The sequence below is a fragment of the Pan paniscus genome, chromosome 21, assembly GCF_029289425.2.
Source record: "Pan paniscus chromosome 21, NHGRI_mPanPan1-v2.0_pri, whole genome shotgun sequence".
NCBI lineage: Eukaryota > Metazoa > Chordata > Mammalia > Primates > Hominidae > Pan > Pan paniscus.
The window spans coordinates 40,125,866-40,150,113 of record NC_073270.2 but is presented as its reverse complement, the minus strand read 5'-3'; the positions used below and the strand labels follow the sequence as shown (position 1 = coordinate 40,150,113).

The window sequence follows — 24,248 nt, the reverse complement described above, 5'->3', positions numbered from 1 at the left end:
CATGATAAAAAGTAAAGATCTCTACTATGTTCCTATTTTATAATCAGGAAGTTAAAAGTGGCCGGGAGTGGTGGTTCGTGCCTATAAACCCAGCACTTTGGCAGGCCGAAGCAGGAGGATTGCTCGAGCTCAGGAGTTTGAGACCACCCTGGGCAACAGAGTGAGAACCTGTCTACAAAAAATACAAAAATTAGCTGGGTGTGGCTGAGTGCGCCTGTAGTCCTAGCTACTGGGGAGGCTGAGGTGGAAGGATCACTTGAGCCCAGGAGGCGGAGGTTGCAGTGAGCCAAGATGACACCATTGCACTCCACCCTTGGCAAATGAACGAGACCCTGTCTCAAAAAAAAAAAAAAAAAAAAAGTTGAAAGTAAAATGCATTTTTCTTTCTCTTTAGGAAAACTAGTATTAGTCTTTGGCAATAATACTTTTCTGTGTTTCTTGTTAGAGGTCGTAAATGGGAAGACAGATATTAAACAAGTCACCAAAAAAACCATCCCACAAAAAGAAAAAAAAAGATGAATGAGAACCTCTGGCAGATATGAACTGCCCACACCTGATTTGTTACTTCAGATCTGTGGGCTATAAGAATAAGTCAACCTTTAAAAAAAAAAAAAAAAAAAAATGCTGGGCCAGGCGCAGTGGCTCATGCCTATAATCCCAGCACTTTGGGAGGCCTAGGCAGGCGGATCAACTGAGGTTCGGAGTTCGACACCACCCTGGCCAACTTGGTAAAACCCCATCTCTACTAAAAATACAAAACTTAGCCAGGCATGGTGGCGCATGCCTGTCATCCCAGCTACTCGGGAGGCTGAGGAAGGAGAACTGCTTGAACCCGGGAGGCAGAGGTTGTAGTGAGCCGAGATCATGCCATTGCACTCCAGCCTGGGCAACAAGAGCGATACTCCGTCTCAAAAAAAAAAAAAAAGTCAGCCGGGCGCAGTGGCTCACGCCTGTAATCCCAGCAACTTTGGGAGGTCGAGGCAGGCGGATGACCTGAGGTCGGGAGTTCAAAGCCAGCCTGGCCAACACGGAGAAACCCTGTCTCTACTAAAAAATACAAAATTAGCCAGGCGTGGTGGTGCATACCTGTAAACCCAGCTACTCAGGAGGCTGAGATAGGAGAATCACTTAAACCCGGGAGGCGGAGGTTGCAGTGAGCCGAGATCACACTATTGCACTCCAGCCTGGGCAAACAGAGCGAAACCCCATCTAAAAAAAAAAAAAAAAGTCTACCTAAATAGCAAATTAAAATTAGCCAGGTGTGGTGGCAGGTGCCTGTAATCCTAGCTACTCTGGAGGCTGCGGCAGGAGAATCGCTTGAACCCAGGAGGCAGAGGTTGCAGTGAGCTGAGATAGTGCCACTGCACTCCAGCCTGGGCGACAAGAGCAAGACTCCGTCTCAAAAAAAAAAAAAAAAAAAAAAAGCTAGGAAGAGGTCTAGGAAGACCTCTTCCTAGAGACTCATGAAAGCAGATTAACTCTGTACTTCATTGAAGGAAAACACCATAACAAATTATGTAAAGAAAACATTATAACCGAGACTTGTAGCGAGATATTAAACTAGTTGAAAGTAGGGGAATATAAAGCCAGCTAGTTTTAAAATAAAACTTAAAGAAAAAGAAAAAACAAGTATACTTTGTTTCACTTGGAAAAAGTTTATTTATATAACTGCCATTTTTAGAAAATTTATCCACCAAAAAGAAAGAACCAAAAATGTGTCTGTAAGTACAGTAGGCCTCCCCTTAGCTATGGTTTTAATTACCCACAGTCAACTGTGGTCCAAAAGTAGGTGAGTACAATAAGGTATTTTTCCCCCCAAAGGTCCAAACAAAGCTAAAAAAATGAAGTATTTTTGGAGTGAAAGTGAAACTGAGAGATGACATTCATAAAACTTTTATTGTAGTATATTGTTATAACTGTTTTCTTTTCTTTCTTTTGAGACCGAGTTTCGCTCTTGTTGCCCAGGCTGGAGTGCAATGGCATGATCTCAGCTTACCACAACCTCTACCTCCCGGGTTCAAGTGATTCTCCTGCCTCAGCCTCCCGAGTAGCTGGGATTACAGGCATGCGCCACCACACCCAGCTAATTTTGTATTTTTAGTAGAGACGGGGTTTCTCCATGTTGGTCAGGCTGGTCTCGAACTCCCAACCTTAGGTGATCCGCCTGCCTCGGCCTCCCAGAGTGCTGGCATTACAGGCGTGAGCCACCACGCCTGGCCAGAGTCTCGCTCTGTCACCCAGGATAGAGTGCAGTGGCACTATCTTGGCTCACTGCAACCTCCACCTTCTGGTTTCAAGAGATTCTCCTGCCTCAGCCTCTCGAGCAGCTGGGCTTACGGGTGCTCGCCACCAGGCCAGGCTAATTTTTATATTTTTAGTAGAGACGGGGTTTCACCATGTTGGCCAGGCTGGTCTCAAACTCCTGACCTCGTGATCAGCCCACCTCGGCCTCCCAAAGTGCTGGGATTACAGGCGTGAGCCACCGCGCCCAGCAATTATTAAATATTTTACATTAGTAATAGTTTCATCTTCTATGGGCGAAGCTTAGGACACTATAAATACTGAGGTTTAGGGCAGTTTAACAATGTAACTTGTATTTTATCTTCCAGACTTCCAATTTATGTATAGAAAATTGTGACTATTATAGAGTTCTTGTGAACAATAATCAAAGTGTCAACTCCAAATCAGTATAACCATTTCAGAAATTTCTTTCCATCCTCACTAGCCCCAGAGAACTAATCTGGAAGACATATTAGGTCCTGCTACTTTATTTTTTTTGAGAGAGAGTCTCACTCTGTCACCCAGGCTGGAAGTGCAGTGGTGTGATCTTCGCTCACTGCAACCTCTGACTCCTGGGCTCAAGTGATCCTCCCACCTCAGCCTCCCAAGTACCTGGACTACAGGCACGTGCCACACACATGGCAAATTTTTTTATTTTTTGCAAAGATGGGGTTTTGTTATGTTGCCTAGGCTGGTCTCGAACTCCTGGGCTCAAGTAACCCTCCTGCCTCAGCCTCCCAAAGTGCTGGGATCAAGGGGTGTGAGCCACTGTGCCCAGCCTGTCCTGCTATTTTTAAAAGTCATGAGTCAAAGAGGAAGTAGGAAGTCTTTCAACAAAGTAGAAAAAGAATAGCACCTGACAGCTGCAAAATGTTTCATAATGCAGTTCCTAAGTAAACCAAAAGATCTTCGTCAAACTCATCAAGAAATCCATTAATCTGCTCTTTCATTGTCTTCAGGCCTCTAAAATCTATGTTTCAAGTGAAAATACACTTAACACATTAGGAAGTGATGGAAATATCTGATGGGAAAACAGTAGGAAAAAGTTCTATTAAATATGCTAGCTGTGTAGCCACTAACTCAGGTGCCACCACAGTTTATTTTCCTTTAACACACACTAGTAAATCAGAAATTGTAAGATTTACTAACACACATATAATGAATTAGTATTGTCAAAAGGTATCTCTGTAAGTGTAGCCTACAGAAGTAGAAGGGGAATGGTAAATGGATCTCAGCTTGTAATGGCTGGGTGGTACAGTGTTAAGAAGGATTTAGAGGCCGGATGCAGTGGCTCACGCCTGTAATCCCAGCACTTTGGAAGGCTGAGGTGGGCGGATCACCTGAGGTCAAGAGTTCGAGACTAGCCTGACCAACACGGAAAAACCCCATCTCTACTAAAACAAACAAAAAAACCCCACAAAATTAGCTGGGCGTGGTGGCGCATGCCTGTAATCCCAGCTACTTAGGAGACTGAGACAGGAAAATCGCTTGAACCCAGGAGGCAGAGGTTGCGGTGAGCCGAAATCGTGCCATTGCACTCCAGCCTGGACAACAAGAGCAAAACTCCGTCTTAAAAAAAAAAAAAAAAAAAAAAGGATTTAAAGTCATATTTAAACTCAACCCCACACTGCTACAGACAATAAACTCTGTCTGCCATTGGCACAGTTGGCGGTGTGGCATCTAACCCATATTAACTGCCATAGCTGGCCTACAGAATAAATACTATATAAATCAACTCATTACTCATGGAGGCAAATGTGATTCAACTTCTATTTGGCTAATTTTTCAACTTATGTAAAAATATACAAGCTTTTATTCATAGAAATAATACACTAAAAAGAAAATGTTTAAAGTGATCAATGTCTATTTTTTAAAAAGAAAAAAACATTTCTTTTTTTTTTTTAAAGAAACAAGGTCTCACTCTGTCACCTAGGCTGGACCGCAGTGATGTGATTACGGCTCAGAGCAGCCTCAACCTCCAAGCTCAAGCAATCTTTCTGCCTCAGCCTCCCAAAGTGCTGGGATTAGAGGCGTGAGCCACCACACCAGCCAGAAAAAAACATTTTATTAATCTGAAAAAAAAAAATCAAAATAATTACACACAGCATACTACAATGGCTATTTTATTTAAGAAGAATCATTAAAGACCTTAAAAAGGTAGTCACTTACTTTCTGAACATGTAGTTTCACCATTGGTAACAACTTCAGACTCTAACTGTAGCCCATCAAGACAAATTGACAAGTCTCCTATTGTCTCTGTTGGCTCTTTGTCACCTCCAAGCTGCAAAGTCACAACTACTTCTTCAACTGGAAGAAAATAAAGTTACAGAAAAAATGGTCACTTTTTTCCCAGTTAAGGCATCTTAACTGTTAAAAATTAACTGTTAAAAATGTGATGTCTGAGAAAATATAACTATATGTGCATATAAACTGTTTAACTATGCTTCACCCAAGGTTTGAACACTTTTGACACCAAAACACTGTATCTTTTAAAAAGGACAAAATATGCTAATGTTTCATATTCATGATGTAAAATAGTATCTCCATCGTTTATTATGTTCATTCCATCCTTGTAAGACTATAGTATAAAATGGGCTAGCATAAGAATAAAGATTATTTAGTAATATATACCTGAATTAAATTGAGTAAAAACATAATTTAAGGATAAATTATATCTAATAAGTCCTAAATGAGAAAATTTTTAGAAGTATGTTTTAGATAGTCGAGGGGTAGAAAAAATGTGTTTTAAAATGATATATTAATTAAAACAAGCTACACATATTTCTATATTATATAAATATACATATACAAATAAAACCACAACATCATAAAATGAGGACATTTTAAAAAATAAGCATTTAAAGCTGGATGTGGTGGTACCTGCCTATAGTCCCAGATATATCAGGAGGCTGAGGCAGGATAATCACTTGAGGCCAGGAGTTCAAAACTACACTGTGCTGCAACTGCACCTGTAAATAGCCACTGCACTCCAGCCTGGGAAACAGAGTGAGTCCTTGTCTCCCCATGTCCCTCCCAAAAAAAAAAACATCTGAAAAGGAAATCTGTAAAAATATTCATTTGATTTGTCTCTGAAGTGGGATTTTTATTTTTTTCTTTCATCTCTGCTCTATATTTTAGTTTTTCCACAATTAACTATGTATTACTTTACTAATATCTATTTACTAAGTAAATAAATATTTACTAAAAATACTGAATCCAAAATGAATGGTCAAACCAAGGTTACTCAGAATACTTTCAATAGTGTAAAATTCTTCTATCTGTTCATCCTATAACCAAGTAAAACTTAAAAGTATGAGAGAACATGAGTCATTATGCATGTTTGACATATAAATTTCTTCCAGAAAAACAAACAGCTAAGTGCAATTTCCATTAGTCTTACATACATACGTTTCATATTGTTTGACTTTAATGTTTCATAAATATCTAATGCAGCAGTTCCCAACAAAACATCAGATTTCAGTGTCTGGTGACTCCACACACGAAAATGTAATTTACTCACAGGGGTAACGATACTAAAAGGGAAAAAAGAGGGAAAAAATATTATTTTTATTGAATATCACAATGAGATCCTAAATAAATTACAATTCAGTTTTAAAGTCTAAAGTCTTCTCACTGCACCCCTTACAGTTTACTATACAATCAATATTGGCCTATGTTCAATAATCTTATGAAAATTATCTGAATGCTACACGCTTACATGGTCATTTTCACTTGCAGTTGAACTACAGAAGTAAATTCATACACATATTGTCAACAAAAGTAAAACTGCTTATCCTGCAACAAACTATTGGAAAACTAGTTTTACTTTAGTAGTACAGAAGAGTAACTTTACAAATTAAATCCTTATGTCAGTAGTTTACAGAGCTTGAAGTTATTTTATCTTTATAGTAACCCTATGAGATGGGAATTATCACTTCCTTCTTCAGATACAGAAACTGACATTCAGAGATAAAGCAAATTGCCTAAGGTCAAATAGCCAGTAAGTAGCAGAACTGTAATGTGAATAAAATCCTGACATTAAACTTTATATTAAAAAGTTCCTCAAGTCAGCTACATGATTTGAAGATTACATTACATACATCAAGTTTCACACTGCTAGAGGCAAGTTGCCCAGTCCAACTATCAAATATAGACTCACTCATACCTTGCTAAATGCCAATAAGGAATACTCTCTATAATGGTATTTCCAAAGTAAACTGGGAAATTTGAATTTGCAATACACGTAGAATCAATGTTAGAGTCAAGGATCAGAAAGCTAGGAGCACTATATAATCTACCACAGTCCTATGGTTCAATGATATAAAGACAAATTCCAGAAATGTTTGAATTTCTCTATATCTCATTCTCTCTAATGTGATCAAGTTTGAGGGGACAAAGAAACACTTTCCTCCTTTGAAGTCTACCTGTACCTATTAACCACCACCATTTCAACGGCAATGGGTAGATTAAACAAACTAAAAATTCCACACTGCTCCTCTTCTTAGGGGTTACAATGTATTCATTCTTTTCAAAATTCTCAGATGCTACTTTCAAGAGAGCTCATATTATATATTGTATTAAGAAAATATTTCTCGGCCAGGCGCAATGGCTCACGCCTGTAATCCCAGCACTTTGGGAGGCCGAGGTGGGAGGATTATTTGAGGTCAAGAGCTTGAGACCAGCCTGGCCAACATGGTGAAACCCCGTTTCTACTAAAATTACAAAAAAATTAGTTGAGAGTGGTGGCGCATGCCTGTAATCCCAGCTACTCAGGAGGCTGAGGCATGAGACTTGCTTGAACCCGGGAGGTGGAGGTTGCAGTGAGCAGAGATCGCGCCACTGCACTCCAGCCTGGGTGAGAGTGGAAAAAAGAAATTCTCTATTAGTCAATTTAGAAATCATAATGGGGATGAAATAAAAGGCAAATAAATTTAACTTTACTATTTTTAATATGGAAGAAAGGTACATAAAGTATACTGTCAAAGATAATCAGTCTTAATTGTTTCAATTCAATTCTCAAAAGCAGTCTGGAAAGCCTGCTACACGACAATGGGAAGTGATAAAATTCCAGGCCAATTTGCTGCAACTTAAAAATTCAGGAAAATAACTTGAATTGTAAGTTTCCCAAATGTTTGTGATCAAGAACAGCACTACCACATAGAACTACAAAGAGAGTTTTTTTCTTAACTTTTAAATCACTAAGGAGTTCATGACATTAACAGCTTAAGAGCCTCCAAGTGCATATCAAGTACGCACTCAAAGCAGTTGGAGGAAATTAGGTGACCATCTAATTCAACTGAACATCTCTGGTAATCATGGAGGCTGCGACCTTTTATAGATACCACTTGGTAAAGGAAAAAATATATATGAGATGGGAACTCGCTACTTTGCCCTGGTTAATCTCAAACTCCTCCTGGGCTAAAGCACCTTATCCTCCCCCCTTATCCTCCCAAGTAGCTGGGATTGCAAACATGTGCAATCATTCCCAGCCTCATGTGTTTTCTTGAAATTTTTTTAATACATTGTTTCATTTTGACTCAATCTACAATGAGCCATTAATTAAAAACAGAAAGCCTAAGAAACATTTATGTTGAAATAAACACAGATGAGGAACATCGGAATGATACGGGCCTCAAGATGATCTTCCATAAATTCTTTTTTTTTTTTTCTCTTTTTTGAGACGGAGTTTCACTTGTCACCCTGGCTGGAACGCAATGGCACGATCTCAGTTCACTGCAACCTGCAACCTCCGCCTACCAGGTTCAACCAATTCTCCTGTCTCAGCCTCCCGAGTAGCTGGGATTACAGGCACCCACCACCACACCCAGCTAATTTTTGTATTTTTAGTAGAGATGGGGTTTCACCACGTTGGTCAGGCTGGTCTCGAACTCCTGACCTCAGGTGATCCTCCCGCCTTGGCCTCCCAAACTGCTGGGATTACAGGAGTGAGCCACCATGCCTGGCCAAATCATTTTTCTTCTTTTTTTTTTTTTTTTGTTTGTCTTTTTGTAGAGACAGGGTCTCGCTACGTTGCCCAGGCTAGAGTTCAGTAGCAATTCACAGGAGCAATCATATCAAACTGCACCTTTGAACTCCTGGCCTCACACAATCCTCCTGGCTCAGTCTCCCAAAGAGTTGAGATTACAGGTGTGAGCCACCACACCTGGCTCCATGTGTTTTCTTCTATTTTAATTTTAAAAATTAAAATTAACCTTCAATGGCTGTCAATATCTTAGATTATAATGCCAACATTTAGGGCTTTGTGTTAAAACTGAGCTATATCCTACTTCTATGAATCTACACTACAGATATAAACACCAACATACAAAGATATATGCACATGGATGTATCTGCAATACTGCCTAATAGCACAACATTAGAATCAATACAGAACTATTAAAATATAGTCCACCCATATTAAGGAATATTACAAAGCTATATAAGGGATGCAAGATCCATATGTACTCAGGTAAAGAGATCACCATGATATTAGTGTTAAGTACAAAAAGAAAGTTGTAGAATAAAATGGATAGTAGTAGTCCTAGCTACTTGAGAAAAAGGCTGAGATGGGAAGACTGCTTGAGCCGGGAAGGTTGAGAGCACTCTGGACAACATAGCAAGACCCCATCTCATTCAAAAAATAACTAACTATAGTATAACTGGCACCGTAATTTAAAATACTAAAAAACTGGCCAGGCACAGTGATGCATGCCTGTGGTCCCAGCTACTTGGGAGGCTGAGGCAGGAGGATCTCTTGAGGCCAGGAGTTCAAGGCTGCTGTGAGCTATGATAGCGCCACTATACTCCAGCTTGGGTGACAGGGTGAGGCTCTATCTCAAAATAAAACAAAGAAAAAACTAACTAAAACACTATTTTTAAAAATTAAGTTAAAAAACGGGGGGGGGGGGGGGAGTACTCATAATCCCTTAATTCAACCCAAAGTTAATAAAAAGTGCTGCCAGAAATCTTTTTAGGTCCGTGACCATGGGCTCTCTTCAGCTATTGTTCAGTGACAAGAGCAATATCATCACCAACTAAACTAGAGAAGGTAAAGAAAGGGAGTGACTATAAAAACAGCTATCTAAAGAGAAACAAAAAAAGCAAACCAGAAGGAGTCCTAGGAAAAAGAAAAAAAAAAAAAAAAAAGAAGAGAGAAAGGAGGAACAACAAAAAAAACCAAAGTGAGAAACATTTTTTTAAATTGTATTTCCAATCATCTACTAAACAAAACATACTACAGAAAAATACTTCCAAGCTTACACTGTAAGGGGTTGCTTCCACTTGGGACTGTTTGTGTTGTTGCATTTTTCTGTCTTCTTTGACTGTCCATCTACTGTGACCTCTACGTAAGGACTTGGTCCAAACCAATTCTTCTTATTTTCCTTAAGTTTTGCTGAGATGACTATGTAAAAGAAATGAAAAACATTTCAATAGTTGAGATGTTAATTCACTCATGAAATCAATTTAACTTCATAATTAGGCAGATTTACTAAATTTACTCAGAGAAGCAGTTTTGCTCTAAAATACTTACCAATTTTATTCACTCATAACCTTTGTACTTCCTCCCATCCTAGTAAATAAATATAGAGGTTCCCCGTACCATCAACCCAAATTCCCATCAGTAGAATTCCATGGTATCAAAAGTCCAGAACTCAGATCAATTAAAAAGTACACATATGGGCCAGGTGCAGTGGGTTACACCTCTAATCCCAGAACTTTGGGAGGCTGAGGCAAGAGGATTGCCTAAGCTCAGTAGTTGAAGACCAATCTGGAAAACATAGCGAGACCTCATCTCGCCTAAAAATCAAAAAAATTAGCTGGGCACAGTGGCGTGTGCCAATAGTCCCAGCTACCTGGGAGGCTGAGGTAGGAGAATCGCTTGAGTCCAGGAGGTCAAGGCTTCAGTGAGCTATGGTTGTGCAACAGCTTGGGCAACAGGAGGAAAAATTTAAAAAGTACACATATGGCTGGGCAGGGTGGCTTGCACCTGTAATCTCAGCTACTCAGGTGGCTGAGGCAGGAGGACTGCTTGAGCCTAGGTGTTTAAGACCTGCCTGGGCAGCACAGGGAGACCATATCTCAAAACAAAATGTATGCATTGACAAACATGGTCAACAAACATCTGAATGCCTACCATGTGTCAGATACTGCTCTAAACTCTGTCCCTAAAGCAATTAACAGTAAAGAAAAGGATCTGGCTTTCAAGGAGATTATATTCTAATTAAAGTATTTATGATGAAGAAAAACAGGCTGATGTGACAGAACATGACTTGGTAGTAAGGAAGGCCTTTGAGAAGACTTTTAAGCAACCATCCAAATGACAAGGAGCCAGCCATGGGAAGACTGGAGGTGGGAATAAGACAGCATTCCAGAGAGAGGCAAATGAGTATGGCATATCTGAGGGAAAGTATAGCAAGCACAGGAAGGAATGGTAAATGAAGGGAGATAAGCTTTGTATGGGAGCTTTATAAACCAAGATAAAGAATTTGCAGCTGGGCGCAGCGGCTCACATCTGTAATCCCAGCACTTTGGGAGACTGAGGCGGGTGGATCACCTGAGGTCATGAGTTTAAGACCAGCCTGGCCAACATGGCGAAACCTTGTCTCTACTAAAAAATTTCAAAACTTAGCCAGGTGTGGTGGCAGGCGACTGTAATCCCAGCTACTCAGGTGGCTGAGGCAGGAGAATTGCTTGAACCCGGGAGGTGGAGGTTGCAGTGAGCCGAGATTATGCCACTGCACTCCAGCCTGGGCGACAGAGTGAACCTACGTATCAAAAATAATAATAATAATGATAATTTAGATTTTATTCTGTGTGTTGGAAAGCCAATGGAAGAATAAGAACTACAAACTAAGATTTTTTTTAACATCTCATATTATCTAAGGAAGAGCTTCCTATGTTGTGCATCTTGAGATACAAACTCCTTAGCCTTCACCCTTTAGTTACCTTTGCCATAAAATAGCTTTGTCCAAGCCCCTTACAGGGTATAACAAGTAGAAATCTAGCAAAGCACCCCATGATTTCCATAGGTGGCAAGTCATTGCTCCCTCATAGATGAGGTAACTACAACCAAGGAAGTACCCACCACCCAGGTTATCTACTCCACCACCCAGGTTATCTACTGTAGCAGCAAAGTTCAGAGAATGCCAATGCTCATCAAAGTTAAGGAACCCTTGGAGTTGTCAGAGGAGTTTATATAGTAGCTACTTAAGAAGCTTAATATAGCCGGGTGCGGTGGCTCACGCCTGTAATCCCAGCACTTTGGGAGACTGAGACGGGCGGATCACGAGGTCAGGAGATCGAGACCATCCTGGCTAACATGGTGAAACCCTGTCTCTACTAAAAATACAAAAAATTAGCCGGGCGTGGTGGCGGGCGCCTGTAGTCCCAGCTACTCGGGAGGCTGAGGCAGGAGAATGGTGTGAACCTGGGAGGCGGAGCTTGCAGTGAGCCGCGATTGCGCCACTGCACTCCAGCCTGGGTGACAGAGCAAGACTCCATCTCGAAAAAAAAAAAAAAAAAGAAGCAGCAGCTTAATATATAGTCCAAAGTCTGGATATCCAAGTAGGCATAGTCCCAGGTGGTGGCCCTGAAACTCTGACTTTATATATATCAAATACTTCCATCCTTTTAGGCTTATGTGCCTTTTTGCTGGCATTCAAGCTAGCCACAGAATGACTGACTGAAGAAAAAGAAGAGTTGCAAGAGAAGGCTAGACAAATAGACAAGATCAAGCATGGTGGTTCACACTTGTAATCCCAGCACTTTGGGAGGCTGAGGCAGGAAGATCACTTGAGGCCCAGGAGTTTGAACAAAGCCTGGTCAACATAGTGAGACCCCCGTCTCTACAAAAGATAATTTTAAAAATTAGCCAGGCATGATGGCGTGCACCTGTAGTCCCAGCTGCTGGGGGGAGGCTGAGGCAGGAGGATCGCTTGAGCCTGGGAGGTCAAGGCTGCAGTGAGCTGTGATTGCACCACTGCAATCCAGCCTGGGCAACAGAGCAAAACTGTCTTTAAAAAAAAAAAAAAAAAAAATTGTTTCAGATGCCAGATGCTGAGACATCTAAGTGGAAACATGAAATAGAAAGTCTTTTTCAGAATAAAAAATATTCAAGTGGAGACCAGAGCTATCTCTGATTAAAATGTAATAGGCCGGGCACGTAATACCAGCACTTTGGGAGACCCAGGCGGGAGGATCACTTGAGCCCAGGAGTTTAAGACCAGCCTGGACAACACAGTGAGACCTCATCTCTATTAAAAAAAAAAAAAAAAAAAGTACTATTAAATAAAAGCTCTAGTGCTTAATATAGAGCCAAATTTAATCACAGGATTACACAGAAAAACATAAAATTTCTACTTTTAATACATTTCTGGTCTAAGAAAAGGTGAAATAGCCCAAACAATTATACATACACTCATTATATTTCAGGGCCTCTTGTGGCACTCTGAAACTGATTAAACCTAGAACAAAGAGCAACGCAAGGCTGACAGGAAGGAAATGATCTGCCCCTATTGGGGCTTTCTAGGATTCAAACTCTTTTTTTTTTTTTTGAGACGGAGTTTCGCTCTTGTTGCCCAGGCTAGAGTGCAATGGCACAATCTTAGCTCATTGCAACCTCCGCCTGCCGGGTTCAAGCGATTCTCCCGCCTCAGCCTCCCAAGCAGCTGGGGTTATAGGCACGCGCCGCCACACCCAGCTAATGTTTGTATTTTTAGTAGAAACGGGGTTTCACCATGTTGGTCAGGCTGGTGTCAAACTCCTGACCTCAGGTGATCCACTTGCCTCGGCCCCTCAAAGTGTTGGAATTACAGGCGTGAGCCACTGTGCCCAGCTGGATTCAAATTTGTGAAAGCAATTTTGCTACATAATCCTACCAAACCCCACTGAAACCTCTTTTTTTTTTTTTTTTTTTTTTGAGACAGGGTCTGGTTCTGTCACCCAGGCTGGAGAATAGTGGCACAATCTCAGGTCACTGCAACCACCTCTACCTCCTGGGCTCAAGCCATCCTCCCATCTCAGCCTCCCAAGTGGCTGGGACTACAGGTGCATGCCACCACATCCAGGAAATTTTTGTATTTTTTTCTGGTAGAGACAAGCTTTTGCCATGTTGCCCAAGTTGGTCTTGTACTCCTGGGCTCAAGAGATCCACTTACCTAGGCCTACCAAAGTGGTGGAATTACAGGCATGAGCCACCAGGCCTGGCCTAACAAACTTTACATGGGGGTGGAGGGGCACCAATTTTAGTATTTACCATGTGCCTGCACGTAAACGTCATTTCAATATCAATACCTATTCTGCGAAACAGGTATTACTGTCCTAATTTTTACACATAAAAAGAGAAGCGGCCGAACGTGGTGGCTCACGCCTGTAATCCCAGCACTTTGGAAGTCTCAGTCAAAAGGATCAACTGGGGTCAGGAGCCAGCTTGACAAACATGGTGAAACCCTGTCTCTACTAAAAATACAAAAATTAGCCAGACATGGTGGCAGGCGCCTGTAATCCCAGCTACTCAGGAGGCTGAGGCAGGAGAATCACTGGAACCCGGGAGGCAGAGGTTGTAGCGAGCTGAGATCATGCCATTGCACTCCAGCCTGGGTGACAAGAGTGAAACTCCATCTCAAAAAAAAAAAAAAAAAAAAAAAAAAGACAGAAGCTCTGTGAAATTTAAAAATTTGCCCAAGGGTCACACTGCAAAACCTGGACAGGAGAAATTATTTCAGTATTCAAATCTCAAAGTCTAGATTGAACAAAACCTTGTGTTATAGTCATAATATTACAAATATAAAATAAATCAATGTACTACTTTCTGAAAACTAAAGTCCCATAGTAAATTAAACAAAAAAATAAAAAACTATACATTATAAACCGGAAGAAAAAGGACCAGAAAAATGTCAGTCTCATCTGACACCTGGGCTACTATGAGAGGCCTCTAAACAACTGTTTTTACTTTCACTTCTCCAATCCAACCCCTCACAGCCACCAGAATTATTTTCCTAGAATAGATGTGATCATGTCATTAATGTCATTACTTAAATGATTCTTTATTGCCTGAAAAATGAAGTTTAAACTCTTATGGGGCATTTTACCTTGCTTAGTATGCAGCTATAACTTACCCTTCCAGCCTCCTACTAAAATAAATCTTACCAAAGTTCTATATTCTAGCCACCCTTAGTTATTTGCTGTTCCTCACATGGGCCATGTACTTTCATTCCTCTAAACATGCTGCTCCCTCTACTCAGAATGATCCTTTTTTCTTTTATACCCATTAAAATTATATTTCCTGAGAGATAAACATCCCCCTTCTCTTTGACTGAAGGCTTCTTTAATCCTAAGAAGTTAAATTATTTCCACCTCCATGCTTCCAGAGTATTTCCATATTTACGTATGGCTCCAATAGCTTTTCATTTTGTCTTACTAGTTTTTACTCATTTAACTCACCCCGTGAGCCTCTTGATTGCACAGATATAGCCAATCTTTACAATTTCTGGAGCACTCTGGGATTTAATCTGAGAGGTATTTAATATACATGTTGAACCAAATTGTTATTAGTCATGGTAGAAAACAAAAGTTTCCCTGCTTTCTAGTCTCTGTCTCTCTGCTTTATTATAATCACTTGCTGGCTATCTCACTCTCCCATGCATGTGCTCTCTCTCTCTCACACATACCCACATACTAATGCAAATAGTTTTCATGGCTTAAACTAATGTTCCTCTGATCCTTCTGTTCTGAAGGTCAGTGCTTTGAACTGATTTCAGTTCTTCAATGTATCTCTCTGATACAACATAAACATTTTACAATACAAATACAAAAAAAGAATGGATCCATAGCTTATCCAACCTACTTTGGATAAGCTACAGAGAACAAGGTACAACAAAAAACAGTGCCAAAACTAAATAAATAAGCGGAATAATGAACCAGGTAAGAGATCAATCCAGTTGAGCAACAGCTACCTCTTTGGAAGAACTCTGCCCTGCCTGTGGAGAACTAAACTCTAAATCACAAGTATAAAATTCTTAGTTTGCTGGACTGTTAAAGGAATAAAAAAAAACATAAGTATAAGGGATCTTTTTGGTCCCTGAACAATCAGAGCTAAATATATTGCACTGTAATAAATTTGGGAAATGCAGTAATATTTAATTATGATTAATAATAACTAAAATCAAGATGACATCTCTTTCTTAATTTGGAGTAAAGACGAGAATATAAGAAATTTCTAGCAAATACCAAAGTTTCCTTATTTTGCCCAATGCTAGCATACAACAAACATCAAATAAAAAACACAGATGAGCCAACACCCCGGTGGAGAAGCTGAGGTCAACATGAGATTTGAAATATTTAAAGTGGATACAAAACTATTTCAGCAATGCAGACAATTGTGTTGTTGTGGGTGATGGTGCTGTTGGTAAAACAACACAACAAATTTCCATCAGAATATGTACCAACTGTTTTTGACAACTATGCAATAACAGTTATGACTGGTAGAGAACCATATACTCTTGGACTTTTTGATACTGCAGAGCAAGAGGATTATGAGGGATTATGACTGCTGAGTTATCCACAAACAGATGTATTTCTAGTCTATTTTTCAGTGGTCTCTCCATCTCTCCATTTTCATTTGAAAATGTGAAAGAAAAGTGGGTGCCACTGTCCAAAGACTCCTTTGTTGCTTGTTGGGACCCAAATTGATCTCAAAGATGACCCCTCTACTATTGAGAAACTTGCCAAGAACAAACAGAAGCCTATCACTCCAGAGACTGCTGAAAAGCTGGCCCATGACCTGAAGACTGTCAAGTACGTGGAGTGTTCTGCACTCACAAAGAAAGGCCTAAAGAATGTATTTGACGAAGCAATATTGGCTGCCCTGGAACCTCCAGAACCGAAGAAGAGCCGCATATGTGTGCTGCTAGGAACATCTCTCCAGAGCCCTTTCTGCATAGCTGGTGTTGGCATCATACTAAAAGCAATGTTTAAGTCAAACTAAAGCTTAAAAATTAAAATTCGTTTTTGCCATAATGACAAACGCACTGCACCTACCCACATGTACTCATGTGAGACAAGGCCCATAGCTATGCGCCGCCCCCCCGTATCCCTAGCCCAGTACTAGTTAATTTTGAGTAATTGTATATTGTCAGAAAAGTGATTAGTACTAGTTTCAGTTTTGTTGTTTCAAGATATATATATGTATTTTTAAAGCAAGGCATGCTTGTGGATGACTCTGTAACAGACTAATTGGAATTGTTGAAGCTGCTCCCTGATTCCACTCTGGGACATCTTAGTGGTTTTTTTTCCCCCTCCTCCTTTTTAGGGGGGAGGTTTGTTTTTCAGTCTTTTTTTTTTTTTTTAATTCATTAACCAGTGGATGGCCCTTAAGGTGAGGAGGACCGATTGATTCCACAGTCTACTTCCTAGGTCTAGTTGAGAAAACATGTTCCCCATCTGGGGCTTTTAGGAAGGAGTATAGTAAATGCCTCATTTAATAACATACTCCTTTTAGAAAGTTAGTTGCCTTTTTACTCCACCCTTGAGTAGATCCAGTATTTGATGAAACTCGTGAAAGTAGGTGGAAGCTGTCTTACCCCTCCTCTTTTCTAGGAGACTCTATATGTGACTGTGACTTTCAAGGACATTTGTTTGCCATTTGCTGATTTTTTTGGAAAGTTAATTTCTTAACTTCTTTCACTAATAAATGAAGAAAAGTACTGCACCTTTGAAACAGAACAAATGGGTTGAGCTTGTAATTTTAAAAAAAATTTCCCGGTCAAAAAAAAGAAAAAAAGAAGACACAGATGAGTTCAGTATAATAGCTGAGGTTATATATAGGCATAATTAAATGGGAAACAGGTAAATAAAGACAGGGAAGGACATAAGAAAACAGACTTACATCCAAGGTAAAGACCCTGGCTAAATGATAAGAAGAAACGAAGAGCTGATTCAAAACATCCAAGACCAGCCTGGGCAACACAATGAGAACGTGTCTTTATAAAAAATTTAAAAATGGGCTGGGAACAATGGCTCACGCCTGTAATTCGACAACTTTGGGAGGCCGAGGTGGGTGAATCACTTGAGGTCAGGATTTTGAGACCAGCCTGGACAACATGGTAAAGCCTCATCTCTACTAAAAATACAAAAAGTGAGCCAGGCACAGTGGTGCATGCCTGCAATACCAGCTACTGGGGAGGCTGAGGCATGAGAATTGCTTGAACCTGGGAGGCGGAGGTTGCAGTGAGCCAAGATCAAGTCACTGCACTCCAGCCTGGGTGACAGAGCGAGACTCTGTTTCAATAAATAAATAAATAAGTAGGTAAGGGGGTGGGCATGGTAGGCAGAGATTGCAGTCAACTGAGATCGCGCCACTGCACTCCAGCCTGGGCGACAGAACGAAACTGTCTCAAAAAAAAAAAAAAGAAAATTTTTTTTCTCTAACTTTCTAAAACACAAATCTAACCACCCTTTGATACAAACACTGATTACTTCCCATCTCCATCTCCCTTAGCAATAAATTTTTTTTTAAGGCACACCTGAAAGACACAGCCATTCCCATTCTCAGGGCTCCCCTATTATAGGAGCTTTCATGGGTATTAGGGCAAGTTTTGTGTACTCTCTTCTTTCATGTGTCTTGCTCATGCTGTCTCCTCAAAGGGTCCTTTTCTACTTTTCTGCATTTAAACAGCAGCAATCCTAGGTCAGGGAAAGTGGCTCAGGCCTATAATTCCAACACTTATGGAAAGGCTGGGAGCATCACTTGAGGCCAGGAGTTCAAGACCATCCTGGGCAACATAGCAAGACCTTGTTTCTACAAAAAAAATTTTTTGGCCGGGCCCAGTGGCTCACGCCTATAATTCCAGCACTTTGGGAGGCTGAGGTGGGCAGATCACAAGGTCAGGAGATCAAGACCATCTTGGCCAACATGATAAAATTCCGTCTCTACTAAAAATACAAAAATCAGCTGGGCTTGGTGGCGCATGTCTGTAATCCCAGCTACTCAGGAGGCTGACGCAGAAGAATTACTTGAACCAGGGAGTCAGAGGTTGCAGTGAGCCAAGATCACGCCACCACACTCCAGCCTGGCAACAGAGCGAGACTCTGTCTTAAAAAAAAAACAAAAACACAATTTTTTTTAATTAGTCAAGTGTGGTGGGTGGTACACGCCTGTAGTCCCAGCCACTATAGAGGATGAGGCGAGAGGATTGCTTCAGCCCAGGAGGTTAAGGCTGCAGCGAACCGTGACTGTGCCACTGGAGTGTAGGGGTGCGATCTTGGCTTACTACAACCTCTGTCTCCCAGGTTCAAGTGATTCTCCTGCCTCAGCCTCCCGAGTAGCTGGGATTACAGGCACGTATGACCACACCTGGCTAATTTTTGTATTTTTTAGTAGAAACAGGGTTTCACCATGTTGGCCAGGCTGTCCTGAACTCCTGACCTCGGATGATCTGCCCGCCTCAGCCTCCCAAAGTGCTGGGATTACAGGCGTGAGCCACCATGCCTGGCCAACCCTGTCCCTTAAAATAAATAAATAAATAGCAGCAATCCTTCAAACACCACCTTCTTTCCCAGTGACTCTAGTCAAATACTGATCTCTTTTTCCTGACCAGTTATCCCTTCTTGCCATTACAATACATGGTGACATTTGTTTATTTTTATTTATTTATTTTTTTGAGACAGTTTCACTGTTGTTGCCCAGATTGGAGTGTAATGGCACCATCTCAGCTCACCGCAATCTCCGCCTCCCGGGTTCAAGCAATTCTCCTGCCTCAGCCCCCCGAGTAGCTGGAATTACAGGCATGTGCCACCATGCCCAGCTAATTTTGTATTTTTACTAGAGACAGAGTTTCTCCATGTTGCTCAGGCTGGTCTCGAACTCCCAACCTCAGGTGATCCGCCCATCTCGGCCTCCCAAAGTGCTGGGATTACAGGTGAGAGCCACCACGCCCAGCCTGACATTCATTTTTTACACTTGCATATTTATTCCTTCCTTGATTCTAGAAAGGCATTGAGGCAGCTTACAATAAAACAAATACTATAACTGACCCATTAAGAGATTAAAACCCACGATGTCATTAAGGAGATTTGTGCAAAATACTTAGTTCTAAGCATTCTAGCATCAAAACTAAAGAAGTAACTCAATGAATTATGAAGGGCATTTGATTCTATTAAACTTGGCACTTCTGTCTTTTATCTTATGTTCTCTGTTTCATATCTAATAATATGTTTGCTGAACTATTATCCATTATTCATGGTGTGTTTGTTTTTTGCCCTACACTTGAGCATTCTCAGAATATTTAGACCCAATTAGCAAGCAATGAATTAAAAAAAGAAAAAGAAAAAAATTTATAAAAAAGAGAATATTTAAGGCCAGGCGCGGTGGCTCACGCTGTAATCCCAGCACTTTGGGAGGCAGAGGCGGGTGGATCACCTGAGGTCAGGAGTTCAAGACCAGCCTGACCAACATGGTGAAAACCCGTTTTTACTAAAAATACAAAAATTAGCCAGGCACAGCGGCGGGTGCCTGTAATCCCAGCTATCTGGGAGGCTGAGGCAGGAGAATTGCTTGAATCTGGGAAGCGGAGGTTGCGGTGAGCCGAGATCACGCCATTGCACTCCAGCCTGGGCAACGAAAGGGAAACTGTCTCAAAAAAAAAAGAAAAAGAATATTTTACACCCAAGATTTTAAAAATCTGAGATGTGGCTGAGTGAGGTGGCTCACACCTCTAATACAAGCAATTTAGGAGGCTGAGGTGGGTGGATCACCTGAGCCCAGGAGTTTGAGACCAGCCTGGGCAACAGAGCAAAACGCCATCTCTATAAAAAATACAAAAATTAGCCAGGTGTGGTGGCGCACACCTGTAGTTCCAGCTACTCAGGAGGCTGAGGTGGGAGGCTCACCTGACCCCGGGAGATCAAGGTTGCAGTGAGCCATGATCACGCTGCTGCACACCAGCCTGGACGACAGGGTGAGACCCCATCTCAAAAAGAAAAAAATCTGAGATGGCTATGGATTACGACTTTTTGAGGTGCAATTAGTGTTTATCATCACAGTAAAAAAAAAAAAAATTCAATAACGATGATAGCAAGTAAGACACTTTATGCAAAGAAAAAAACTATTAATCATTGTCTCTGAGAATAATTTACTATTTTTTTAAATCAGTAAAAAATAAAATGTATATTACTTATGTAATCTGAAAAAGTACAGAATGTTTTAAAGGACTGTTCTAATAAAAGCTTTCAACTTTAAGCTGCCAAAAAGAAGTCATAAGAATTCTGGTCTGATATAAGTCAGCTACTCAAGCTAGATTGAGGATGAGGGGTGGGGAAAAAAAACTGGAATCTGGCCTTAACTAAGAAATAGTAATATCTTTCTTTAAGAAACAGATACTGCTAAGGAAAGATACCAGAGTTAGCGAAGGAAATCCGAAAAAATTCTATGATGTGGTTACCTTAAGACAGTATTATTTTTATATTCAATCACCTTTAGGTTTTGAGGAAAATAGTAATGCTAAGATATGATCTGTGACCTAATCTATTCATAATCCAGAAGAAGCTATAAGCCAGGCATAGTTGAAACTAAAATACAGGGGATGATAATTGTTCTATAATCAATAAATGCTATCAAATTAAAGGGAGAGAGACTGAGGTTTTCATTGTGTGATAGAAATACATACACATCTGAGGAAAATCCAGTGACTCATTCTAGCTAGTACAAATGGTTCACATATAAAGACTTACAGGCCGGACGCGGTGGCTCACGCCTGTAATCCCTGTACTTTGGGAGGCCGAGGTGGAGGTGGGTGGATCCTGAGGTCAGGAGTTCAAGGCCAGCCTGGTCAAGATGGTGAAACCTCGTCTCTATTAAAAATGCAAAAATTAGCCAGGCTTGGTGGCGGGCGTCTATAACCCCAGCTACTTGGGAGGCTGAGGCAGAGAACTGCTTGAACCTGGGAGGCGGAGGTTGCAGTGAGCCAAGATTGCACTACTGCACTCCAGCCTGGGCGACAGAGACTCTGTCTCAAAAAAACAAAAAAAACAAAAAACCTACAAAGACACCATATGTAGACAGAGGGTGAAGGGTCTTAGCTCATACTAAAGAAACTCTATACCATAGTCTAAGAGAAGTACCTAAGGTTTTTGAGCAGGAATGAAACATATTGGATGGCATATTAAAAACATTAATCTGAAAGTGATACATGAAATGATTAGAGGAAGAAATAAAGACAGATATTAATTAACAATAGCGACAGAGGTATTAATTTACAATAGCAAACAAAGGACGTGAACAGACATTTCTCCAAAAAAGATACAAAAATGACCAATAAGCACATGAAAAGACAATATCATTAGCCATCAAAGGAGTACAAGCCAAAACCACAATAGGGAGCTGGGTAGGGTGGTGCATGCCTGTAGTCCCAGCTACTCAGAAGGCTGAGGTGGCACGATCACTTCAGCCTAGAAGTTAGAGATTGCAGTCAGCCATGACTGCACCACTACACTCCAGCCTGGGTGACAGAGCAGACTGTCACCTGGTCTCAAAAAAAAAAAAAAAAAAATTAAATGGATAAAACATATGCGCGCACGCACACACACAGAGTAAAATACTACTTCACACCCACTAGAATGGCTATCATAAAAAAGATAATCACTGGCAAGAATGTAGAGAAATCGGAATCCTCATATATTGCTAGTGGGAATGCAAAATGGTGCAGCTGCTTTTAAAAATAATTTGGGCCCGTGCAGTGGCTCACGCCTGTAATCCCAGCACATTGGTAGGCCGAGGCAGGTGGATCACCTGAGGTCAGGAGTTCGAGACCAGCCTGGCCAACATGGTGAAACCCCGTCTTTACTAAAAATACAAAAATTAGCTACACATGGTTGTGCGTGCCGGTAGTCCCAGCTACTCAGAAGACTGAGGCATGAGAATCACTTGAACCCGGAAGGTGGAGGTTGCAGTGAGCCGAGATCACACCACTGCACTCCAACCTAGGCAACACAGCAAAACTGTCTCCAAAAAAAAAAAAAAAAAAAAAAAAAAAAAGAAAAGAAAAGAAAAAAATAATAATAATAATTTGGAATTCCTCAAAATGCTAATAAACATGGATTCCATATAACCTAGGAATTTCACTCTTAAGTATATACCCAAGAAAACTGAAAACATACATTCTCACAAAAACTTGTACACAAATGTTTATAGCATTTTTCATAAAATCCAAAAAGTGGAAACAACCCAAACATCCCTCAACTGAAGAACGGATTTTTAAAATTTCGTATACTCATACAATAAAATATTTAGCAAAAAAAGGAATTAAGTAATGATACATGCTACAACATGGATGAACTTTGAAAACAGTCTGCCCAAAGAAGACACAAAAGGCCACACACTGTACAATTCCATTTATATGCGAGATCCAGAATAGGCAAATCTAGAGACAGAAAGATCAGGAGTTGCCTGGGTTTGTGGGTGGATGGGTTAAATGGAGAGTGACTGCTAATGAGTACAGGGCTTCTTTTTGGAAGGACGAAATTATTTTAAAGTTGATTGTGGTGATGGTTGCTGAACTCTGTGAATGTACTTTTGGGGTTCAGAAACTGATATCCCAAAATATGGTGCTTTGACTTGCTGAACTAAGTAAGTCTCTCAAGGTCTCTCTGACCCCTGCAGCTCCCCTCCCTCAATCTTCTTTCTCTCAAAGTACAGCATGAAGTTGTTTTCTGAAGTTCTCTTATCTGCCTAAGTCCAGATCCACCAAAGAAGAAAACAATTACAATTACCTTTGTTCCCGTCCCTGAGTTTTCAATAACTAAACTTGTATAGCAGGAATATAAAAACTGAAGTCTTTTTTTTTTTTTTTGAGATGGAGTCTCGCTCTGTCGCCCAGGCTGGAGTGCAATGGCATGATCTCGGCTCACTGCAACCTCCGCCTCCTAGGTTCAAGTGATTCTCCTGCCTCAGCCTCCCAAGTAGCTGGGATTACAGGTGTGCACCACCACGCACAGCTAATTTTTTTTATTTTTAGTAGAGACGGGGTTTCACCATGTTGGCCAGGCTGGTCTCAAACTCCTAATCTCAGGTGATCTGCCCACCTCGACCTCCCAAAGTGCTAGGATTACAGGTGTGAGCCACCGTGCCTGGCTGACTGAAGTCTTTTAACAGACCTGGACCTGGAGAGACTTTTGTCATAAACCACTATCTATTCTGTGGGCCAAACAGACTTTGTCCCAGGCCATTGTACATTCTTCGAGCCCTCTGAATTCCCCTAAAAATCATTTACCATCCCTCTAAAATCATCCACACTTCCCCATCTCCCTTTCCCCTATGAAGAAGAGTATATAACCATTTTGTACCCCATTGCATGATGGGGTAATCATTCTGTGATCCATCCCACCCCTACCCATGCATGCTAATAAGATGTACGCCTTTTCTCCTATTTATCTGCCTTTTGTCAGGCCCTAGTGGGAGGATCATTTAAGCCCAGGTGTTCGAAACCAGCCTGGGCAATATAGTGAGACCCCATCTCTACAAAAAACTGCAGAATTTGCTGGGCATGGTGGTGCACGACTGCAGTCACCACAGCAGGAGGTTGCATGATTGTGTCATTGTTATAAGTAAATAAATAAATGGGTAACCTGTAGGGGATATGAATTATATCTCAATAAAGCTGTTAATACAATACCAAACAAACATAATTAGCAACTACCCAGGTACCCATGTTGAAGGAAAAAAAAAACTGTAAAATATCCAAGAATATTCTACAATAAAAATTACATATCTATATATCTTCATTCATTCATTCAGCAAATATTAATTGAGCACCTGACATGTAACAGCCATTAAATATTTTGTTCTCTTAAGATTTTTTTTTTTTTTTGAGACAGTCTCACCCTATCACCCAGGCTGGGGTGCAGTGGCGCAAACTCAGCTCACTGCAACCTCTACCTCCCAAAGTCGTGATTCTCACGCCTCAGCCTCCGGAGTA

General features: G+C 40.8%; 1 protein-coding gene and 1 pseudogene across 5 annotated transcripts in view; one reads left to right on the top strand and one right to left on the bottom strand.

Annotated features, from left to right (window-relative positions):
- The window catches only part of ITCH (itchy E3 ubiquitin protein ligase), a 151,553-nt gene that overhangs the window by 94,812 nt on the left and 32,493 nt on the right, over window positions 1-24,248 (bottom strand). For 3 of the 5 annotated variants that reach the window (XM_008957199.6, XM_003831820.5, XM_055104979.2), the window contains 3 exons: window positions 9,541-9,682; window positions 5,689-5,813; window positions 4,450-4,587 (listed from right to left, as the gene is read on the bottom strand). In XM_008957199.6, the coding sequence (XP_008955447.2) occupies window positions 4,450-4,587; window positions 5,689-5,813; window positions 9,541-9,682 (405 nt within the window). Of the gene's footprint in view, window positions 1-4,449; window positions 4,588-5,688; window positions 5,814-9,540; window positions 9,683-21,006; window positions 21,127-24,248 lie in introns of all 5 variants that reach the window. The other 2 variants (XM_055104975.2, XM_055104974.2) reach the window with 1 other exon arrangement.
- On the top strand, window positions 15,193-18,612 carry LOC103783895 (cell division control protein 42 homolog; annotated as a pseudogene).